This window comes from Pecten maximus, chromosome 7 (genome assembly GCF_902652985.1).
Source record: "Pecten maximus chromosome 7, xPecMax1.1, whole genome shotgun sequence".
NCBI classification, from domain to species: Eukaryota; Metazoa; Mollusca; class Bivalvia; order Pectinida; family Pectinidae; genus Pecten; species Pecten maximus.
This window is the reverse complement of record NC_047021.1, coordinates 44516542-44526742: the sequence shown is the minus strand read 5'-3', so window position 1 is coordinate 44526742 and position 10201 is coordinate 44516542. Positions and strand designations below refer to the sequence as shown.

At 40.3% G+C, this 10201-nt stretch overlaps 1 protein-coding gene across 1 annotated transcript; it reads left to right on the top strand.

The window, feature by feature from the left end:
• The first annotated feature begins 3583 nt into the window (after nucleotides 1–3583).
• Nucleotides 3584–5594, top strand: LOC117330951. The gene has a single exon (XM_033889532.1). It carries the CDS (start codon nucleotides 3661–3663, stop codon nucleotides 4420–4422), a length of 762 nt encoding a protein of 253 aa, XP_033745423.1. The 5' UTR covers nucleotides 3584–3660; the 3' UTR covers nucleotides 4423–5594.
• The last annotated feature ends 4607 nt before the right edge of the window (nucleotides 5595–10201 follow it).

The window sequence follows — 10201 nt, the reverse complement described above, 5'->3', positions numbered from 1 at the left end:
ATTTAGTTAACATTTTGCATGAGACCGGTGTAAAATTAATAACAGTATATACTTACCTATAAGTTTATGATATCAGACTAATTAATTAATTAATAGTTTTGTTTGGTGAAAGACTGCTTAACATAACAACCCGTAGTTGTGGTGAAGCTGTCTTCTAGTTAAATTAGAATTTTGGTTCAACATATGCCCGGCATGTTTCTAAATCAAGCAACACCGTCACAAGTAGTCCGTGTTACACAATATCACTTGTGTAACATGCTACTAAGTCACATTTGTATATTGTTACTACATGACGTGGGTACAGTGTTACTACGTGACGTGGGTACAGTGTTACTACATCACGTGGGTACAGTGTTACTACATCACGTGGGTACAGTGTTACTACATCACGTGGATAAAGTGTTACTACATGACGTGGGTACAGTGTTACTACATCATGTGGGTACAGTGTTACTACATGACGTGGGGACAGTGTTAATACATGACGTGGGTAAAGTGTTACTACATGACGTGGGTACAGTGTCACTACATGACGTGGGGACAGTGTTACTACATCACATGGGTACAGTGTCACTACATCACGTGTGTACAGTGTTACTACATGACGTGGGTACAGTGTTACTACATGAAGTGGATACAGTGTCACTACATGACGTGGGTGCAGTGTAACTACATGACGTGGGTACAGTGTTACTTCATGACGTGGGTACAGTGTTACTACATGACGTGGGTACAGTGTTACTACATCACGTGGGTGCAGTGTTACTACATAACGTGAGTACAGTGTTACTACATGACGTGTGTACAGTGTTACTACATGACGTGGGTACAGTGTCACTACATGACGTGAGTACAGTGTTACTACATGACGTGAGTACAGTGTTACTACATGACGTGGGTACAGTGTTACTACATGACGAGGGTACAGTGTCACTACATGACGTGAGTACAGTGTTACTACATGACGTGGGTACAGTGTTACTACATGACGTGGGTACAGTGTTACTACATGACGTGGGTACAGTGTTACTACATGACGTGGGTACAGTGTTACTACATGACGTGGGTACAGTGTTACTACATGACGTGGGTACAGTGTTACTACATGACGTGGGTACAGCGTTACTAAATCACGTGGTACAGTGTTACTACATGACGTGGGTACAGTGTTACTACATCACGTGTGTACAGTGTTACTTCATGACGTGGGTACAGTGTTACGACATCACGTGTGTACAGTGTTACTACATGACGTGGGTACAGTGTTACTACATGATGTGGGTACAGTGTTACTACATGATGTGGGTACAGTGTTACTACATGACGTGGGTACAGTGTTACTACATGACGTGGATACAGTGTAACTACATCACGTGGGTACAGTGTTACTACATGACGTGGGTACAGTGTTACTACGTGACGTGGGTACAGTGTTACTACATGACTACCCACGTCATGTTACTACATGAAGTGGATACAGTGTCACTACATGACGTGGGTACAGTGTTACTACATCACGTGGTACAGTGTTACTACATGACGTTGATACAATGTTACTACATTACTACCCACGTCATGTTACTACATGACGAGGGTACAGTGTCACTACATGAAGTGGATAAAGTGTTACTACATGACGTGGGTACAGTGTTACTACATGACGTGGGTGCAGTGTAACTACATGACGTGGGTACAGTGTTACTTCATGACGTGGGTACAGTGTTACTACATGACGTGGGTACAGTGTCACTACATGACGTGGATACAGTGTTACTACATGACGTTGGTACAGTGTTACTACATGACTACCCACGTCATGTTACTACATGAAGTGGATACAGTGTCACTACATGACGTGGGTACAGTGTTACTACATCACGTGGTACAGTGTTACTACATGACGTTGATACAATGTTACTACATGACTACCCACGTCATGTTACTACATGACGAGGGTACAGTGTCACTACATGAAGTGGATAAAGTGTTACTACATGACGTGGGTACAGTGTTACTACATGACGTGGGTGCAGTGTAACAACATGACGTGGGTACAGTGTTACTTCATGACGTGGGTACAGTGTTACTACATGACGTGGGTACAGTGTCACTACATGACGTTGATACAATGTTACTACATGACGTTGGTATAGTGTTACTACATGACGTGGGTACAGTGTTACTACATGACGTGGGTACAGTGTCACTACATGACGTGGGTACAGTGTTACTACATGACGTTGGTATAGTGTTACTACATGACGTGGGTACATTGTTACTACATGACGTCAGTACAGTGTTACTAAATCACGTGGGTACAGTGTTACTACATGACGTGGGTACAGTGTAACTACATGACGTGGGTGCAGTGTTACTACATAACGTGAGTACAGTGTTACTAAATCACGTGGGTACAGTGTTACTAAATCACGTGGGTACAGTGTTACTACATGACGTGGGTACAGTGTTACTACATGACGTGGGTACAGTGTTACTACATGACGTGTGTACAGTGTTACTACATGACGTGTGTACAGTGTTACTACATCACGTGTGTACAGTGTTACTACATCACGTGTGTACAGTGTAACTACATGACGTGGGTACAGTGTTACTACATGACGTGGGTACAGCGTTACTACATGACGTGTGTACAGCGTTACTACATCACGTGTGTACAGTGTTACTACATGACGTGGGTACAGTGTTACTACATCACGTGGGTACAGTGTTACTACATGACGTGGGTACAATGTTACTACATGACGTGGATACAGTGTAACTACATGACGTGGGTACAGTGTTACTACATGACGTGGGTACAGTGTTACTACATGACGTGGATACAGGGTAACTACATGACGTGGGTACAGTGTTACTACATGACGTGGGTACAGTGATACTACATGACGTGGGTACAGTGTTACTACATGACGTGTGTACAGTGTTACTACATGACGTGGGTACAGTGTTACTACATGACGTGAGTACAATGTTACTACATGACGTGGGTACAGTGTTACTACATGACGTGGGTACAGTGTTACTACATGACGGGGTACAGTGTTACTACATGACGTGGATACAGTGTAACTACATGACGTGGGTACAGTGTTACTACATGACGTGGGTACAGTGATACTACATGACGTGGGTACAGTGTTACTACATGACGTGGGTACAGTGTTACTACATGACGTGGGTACAGTGTTACTTCATGACGTGGGTACAGTGTTACTACATGACGTGGGTACAGCGTTACTAAATCACGTGGGTACAGTGTTACTACATGACGTCGGTACAGTGTTACTACATGACGTGTGTACAGTGTTACTACATCACGTGGTTACTGAGATTGTTTCATCTGTACGTGTTGATTTGCTCGTATCCTTCTTTTGAAGAAAAAATGAATTTTCTTTTATAATGCAGTCCGTTATTTGATCATTTTATAAATAACTATTTTATAAGTTTATTTTAAATAAATCGTGAGCATATGTGTAGCTCGCGTAACCGCAGGCCCCGGTCGAAATATTTTGCACAGATTTCTCATACTTCAAATTTTCCGGTCTCTCGTCGCCTCCGCACTTGTACATGTATATGTAACTGTGACTATATATTACTCGACATTCTCTGAACAATTTCCCATGTTGTTACATCAACATGGACGTCCGCTGTAGTTTAATTTGGTCAGTTTTGTTAACTGTCACCATTTCCTCTGGTCAGTGTTGTCTTGTAGACAATACATGGTCCTTAAAATCTACCTACGACTTGCTGGACATGGCCGATATCGTTGTATATGGCCGAGACACTAAACATGTTGAAAGGACTGGGGTACACGTATCATCTGTATTCAACAATGTGACGGACTGTCTATTCCAAGTGTACTGTGTTCTAAAAGGGAACGTCACAAACGAGGATATCATCATAGAACACATTAGTCCATTGTCAGCCTGCTCCGGTTCAAGAGAAAAACTCAACGTGGGAATGAAAAAGATTGTTGCCCTGAAAATGGCAGAATCCGGAAACTATAGATACTTCGAAGGAAACGCAATGCAGTCCTCAGTTTACGAAAGTGATGTCAGCAATTTCCAAACGATGGATAGCCTCGTGGAGATTAGCGAGTGGCAAAGCCCATTGGGCGCGGAAGAAGGCACGTGCCAGTCAGCGTTAGCAACTATGACTATATCAAACGCTACAGCAAATGTTACAGCTAATCTGCCCAAAGCAAATGTAACCATAGCAACCAAAAGCAGCCCACAAGCTACAGAACCGACCGCTTTTTCAACGACAGCTGCGACAAAGGAACCTGTCGCTAAAGTAGCAGCAAACTTGGAATCTAACAAAAACAGTGCTGAAACCCTGGCTGGACTTTTCGTACATTTGTTCCTGTTTTCTGTGCTGGTAACAATCGTCATCAATTAGTTGACATTTCGTTAATGACGTATGACATATTATAGAACATTGGAGAAATGTTCTAAGATATAGAAAGGACTTTCTTATTCCTTGTGATATCCGTTTTACTTTACTGGGAATTCCGGACATCGAGAAAGTGAAAGTAAATGACAACTCTCGCTAATCTATTGCTACGGAAATTCGACCAGATTTATCATTTTTCGAAGTTCATATGGCTGACAGACTTTTAATTGTAAAAAATATTTTAAGTAATGTTTGGTTCTATAACGTTTATCTGTAAAACATTGCGACAAAATGATTCTTGTTTTAACTATTATGGCGGTATAAGCTTAACAATAGGTTGAAATGGTAACATCCTCGTTACCATGGAGATCCAAATCATATACCACCGTTAAGGTAATTACCTTGCTTTAGATTAGTCAATCGTTGTCAGATAGTCTTCAAACATAAAAAATGAAGAAGAAAAAAAAAGGGAAAAAAAAAAAAAAAAAAAACCAAATTAAACAAAGGAGGGCACTCTCCTTAATAAGAGACTTCAGCACCATCTCGACTTTTGGAGATATAAGGACATCCAAAGTTAATGCATGTATATATGTCCACATATCTATTGTGGGAGACGCCCATTAGGCCTGCTTAAAGAAACCTTCAAATCGTCAAGTTCGTTTGCAAAATGGTGGCGTGTTGCAATATGTAGACTGAGGAACAACGTAAACTGTGCAATATGCTGTTTAAAAGTGTTTTCACGTTATGTGACTATTTGTCGGGCTACAACGGACCTTCGTGACATGTACGTGGCACTGTTTACAGACAAATATGGTATACGGCTGTTTGTGTATCCGACAATCTCAAACCCGAGAAGTTCCCGAGGTACTCTTCCCTGGAAAACCGCTTCCAGAAGCTATACTAGAAAATGTATACAGGGGAACACCAAGAATTCCTTATAGACATTGCCAAATACTGAAGAAGTGCTGCTCATGGGATATTTATCAAAATGATATCAATTATCTAATGAACTTGGAGAATACAACAAAAAGTCATCATTTAAGATTTGAAGTGATTACCATACCGGAAGTGATAAACACATGTAGCTAGATAAGGGCATAGAAAGAATATGGACACGTATTCAAATTATATCTCCTGTAAATCTCTAAACAGATGAATAAAACATTTGATTGATTGATTATTTTATGATTGTTTTAGTGATTGATTGTTTGATTGATTGTCTGATTATTTGATTGATCGATTTTTGATTGATTGATTGATTAATTGATTGATTGATTGATTGTTTGATTGATTGGTTGTGGTTGGTTGATTGATTGATTGATTGAATGATTGATAGATTTTCATGTGTTCTATGTTGAAACCGAAACACTCGTTTGAGCATTCCGTCTCTGAGCAATGATATACTGTGGGGTGGAGGGGTGGGGATGAGGATGGGGATGGGGTGGTGAGTGGGTGGGTTGGTGGGTGGGGTAGATATTGGGAGGGGGGTTGTTGTTGTGTCACAACAGGAAGACCACAGAGCACTATGATGAAATATAAATCGAAAACAACTCTAAATAAAACTATAAACTATAAATGTATGGTTAAAAATAAGATTTAGCTGGACCACAAATGTCATCTTCGTGCGTAAATTCCACACAATGGCTCAAACTGCGTAAGGTTATCGGTTATCGGAGCTAAGTTTTTTTTGTTTAACGTCCTATTGACAGCCAGGGTCATTTCAGGACGTGCCAGGATTTGAAGGTGGAGGAAAGCCGGAGTACCCGGAGAAAAACCACCGGCCTACGGTCAGTACCTGGCAACTGCCCCACGTAGGTTTCAAACTCGCGACCCAGAGGTGGAGGGCTAGTGATAAAGTGTCGGGACACCTTAACCCCTCGACCACCAGGGCCTTATTATCGGAACCAAAGCCGCCGCTTCAGAGTCTGTCGTCATATTTATCTATTTGTTTAGGTTAAGATCATTTTGTTAAATAAATCAAAGGTTTTCCATAAAGATATTTAATAAAGGATCAACATTTCCAACCTCACAAAAAAATAAAAATGTAGAAGGATGAACTAAAGCACACGTCATGATTAAATCCTTTTGTGTAAAGTTAATATATTTGGCACATAATGGGTTTGATTTTATCACTTTAAGCACATTTCTCCCATCTTAAGAAATGGTTTCCGTTATTTAAATAGTCAAAGATTTGGAATTAATCATGCTTTAATTGATTTAAGAAATGAAGTGAAATCTACACATATTCACATCTGAAGAAAAATGAAAGGAATGATTCAAGTAATCAAATGAAACATACTAAATCATTCTGGCTTTTCATTCAGACAACTCACTATTTCTACTTCCAAATATCAATTAAAAAAAAAAAAAAAAAAAATGATACAGTGATCCTATATCTATAACATCTGACAGTCATTCAGATGGGAAAATGACAAAATCATACTCAGCTTCAACTTCCGGCTAGCCCGGAAGTGACGTATGACCTTTAATTAGTACATTGTACACTTGTACTTGCTGACTAAGGATGAGGTATTGCACCGTAAGGAGTCTCATCATAACTATCTTCCGGACTAAGATTAACAGACTTCCGTTGGAGATAAAATATTCCGTATCTCAGGGAATATTACCCGAGGAGTTGTTTTCCATCAGCAGTGAAAGGGTTACTTTTGTTGATTGAGATATCTATCAATCTGGAATTAAGTGGAACGTTATATAGAACTTTTGTACACCATACTGAAAACAAATCACTTCAATTATGCACCACTTACCTGAAGACCTCGCGAAGTACATATAACTTTACTGAAGGCCTAGTCCATGTAACACTTTATTGAACAACTCACTTTAACTATGTACCAATTGACATCATACAGCTGTAACATCCTTCTAGGGCTCGTCAGTTATTAGGGACATCATACAGCTGTTTTGTCCGCCTAGGACTCATCGATGATATTAGGGACATCAACAGCTGTTTTGTCCGCCTAGGACTCGTCAGTGATGTTAGGGACATCAACAGCTGTTTTGTCCGCCTAGGTCTCGTCAGTGATGTTAGGGGCATCATACAGCTGTTTTGTCCGCCTAGGATTCGTCAGTGATGTTAGGGACATCAACAGCTGTTTTGTCCGCCTAGGTCTCGTCAATGATGTTAGGGACATCATACAGCTGTTTTGTCCGCCTAGGATTCGTCAGTGATGTTAGGGACATCAGCAGCTGTTTTGTCCGCCTAGGATTCGTCAGTGATGTTAGGGACATCAACAGCTGTTTTGTCCGCCTAGGTCTCGTCAATGATGTTAGGGACATCATAAAGCTGTTTTGTCCTTCTAGGACTCGTCAGTGATGTTAGGGACATCATACAACTGTTTCGCCCTTCTAGGTCTCGTTAGTGATATTAGGGACATCATACAGCTGTTTCGTCCTTCTAGGACTCGTCAGTGATGTTAGGGACATCATACAGCTGTTTTGTCCTTCTAGGACTCGTCAGTGATGTTAGGGACATCATACAGCTGTTTCGCCCTTCTAGGTCTCGTTAGTGATATTAGGGACATCATACAGCTGTTTCGTCCTTCTAGGACTCGTCAGTGATGTTAGGGACATCATACAGCTGTTTTGTCCTTCTAAGATTCGTCAGTGATGTTAGGGTCATCATACAGCTGTTTCGCCCTTCTATGACTCGTCAATGATGTTAGGGACATCATACAGCTATGTGGACCTTCTAGATCTCGTCAGTGATGTTAGGGACATCATACAGCTGTTTCACCCTTCTAGGTCTGGTCAGTGATGTCAGGGACATCATACAGCTGTTTCACCCTTCTAGGTCTCGTCAGTGATGTTAGGGACATCATACAGCTGTTTTGACAAACCACCAGGACTCAAAACACCGGCAGTTTTAAAGAATTGTACAGAATGTAAAATGTAAACTTTATTTATTTTACATAATTACGAAACAAGTTATATCAACTTTAATCAACCACGCTTGTTGGCCCGGATGGAAGCGTGCAAGGGGTCTTACTGTGGGAGGAAACCGGAGTACCTGGGGAAAACCCACGTGATTGCGCAGGGACCCCATACCTTTTCACGTCCGATCGGGGAATCGAACCCCGTGTGTTAGTACAGAATCAAACTATATTTTTTTCCTGTTTATTTCCTTCTCTTTCAAGCAAAACAAAATGTCCAAGGTACATCATATATATATCAGAATTCATTACAGAATTTGAACCCACAGCCTTTCAGAAAGCAAATTATCATCACTATAACGTCTACAAATAAATAAGTCTTTATACAGAACTGACATTGAAACGTATCTGATTTAATTAAATGCATACTGTGAGCACATTCGAGACAGAAAAAATAACAAGATTTGCATAATCATGGTAAAAAAAGTCAAAAATTGATGTACCTAAAATGTTTTAATTATATATATTGAAATAAAAATGTTTTGAAATAAACGAGAAAATCGCTATTCGTATGTCAAAACTTAAATTTTCACAATCTTAGTATTTACCAAAAGTCCGTGTATTCCATTTTTTTTCTCCTAAAACATAAAATTTGAAGGTACATCAAAACTTTAAACAATACCTGTCATTTTTCATATTTTGAACTAAAGTTAGATAGGAAATCCTAATTATGAAGCATTTTTACGAATGCCATCATGTGGGTTTATCTAACATCTATATTTCTTAAGCGGAACTAGGGTCTAGGTCCGCAAAAAAAAAACAAAAAAACAACAACAACCACACAAGATATTTTTCTGCGTGTGTACTTTGTTTTGTTTTTGTTTAACGTCCTATTAACAGCCAGGGTCATTTAAGGACGTGCCAGGTTTTTTTTAGAGGTGGAGGAAAGCCGGAGTACCCCGAGAAAAACCACCGGCCTACGGTCAGTACCTGGCAACTGCCCCACGTAGGTTTCGAACTTGCAACCCAGAGGTGGAGGGCTGGTGTTAAAGTGTCGGGACACCTTAACCACTTGGCCACCGCGGTCCCCTGCGTGTGTACTCCGGCTGATACATAATATATAACACATGATCCAAATCATATGGGAACTTTTGGTCGATTTAAGGAATGAGAAATGTTCGACTTCGAGCACCAGTCTCGTTTTAGGACTGCTCAGGTTACCTATTTTAGGTCTCAATTACACATACATTTCTCGAGTAAGTCTAGATCACGCTTGCGATGTGTAGTCTAAAGTCCAGATCGCATGGACAATGTAGTCTTATAAGTGTACATAAGTGTTGTTTGTCTCTTTTTGTTTAGACAAATTTCGTCCATTGTCTACGCAATATACATGTAGTCTTCCTTGAAACGTCATCGTGTTACGACCTGACGTGCTGGAAATTGTCTTGTAACTTCCCAGTCATCAATCCATTATTTCGTAAGAAGATATTGATACTACAACCAAACTCATCAGTATAACATACACAAATATTTTTGAATATGGAAACATTGTCTTGGATAACCTTACACAAACTCAGTCGGACATGATGGAAGATCTCCAATTAGAAGCAGCGCGTATAGTTACTGGCGGAACTAAACTCACAAGTAGAGTAAAACTTTATCTTGAAACAGGCTGGCTTCCCTTAGAGCAAAGACGTTAACACCACACAATTATTAATTTCCATAAAATGGTTCACGGTCTCCTTCCTCAGTATCTACAAGAAATTCTTCCTCAGCGTAATAATAGCATCCATGATCACATGCTCGTGTTGGAAATAACTTTCGCCCTTCTCCTTGTCGCACAAGTCTTTACATGGAATCCTGTCTGCCATCTGTAATACCTTTGTGGAATTCTT

Coding starts and splice junctions, on each gene's coding strand:
- LOC117330951 (XM_033889532.1), top strand. CDS start 3,661: ATGGACGTCCGCTGTAGTTTAATTTGGTCAGTTTTGTTAACTGTCACC.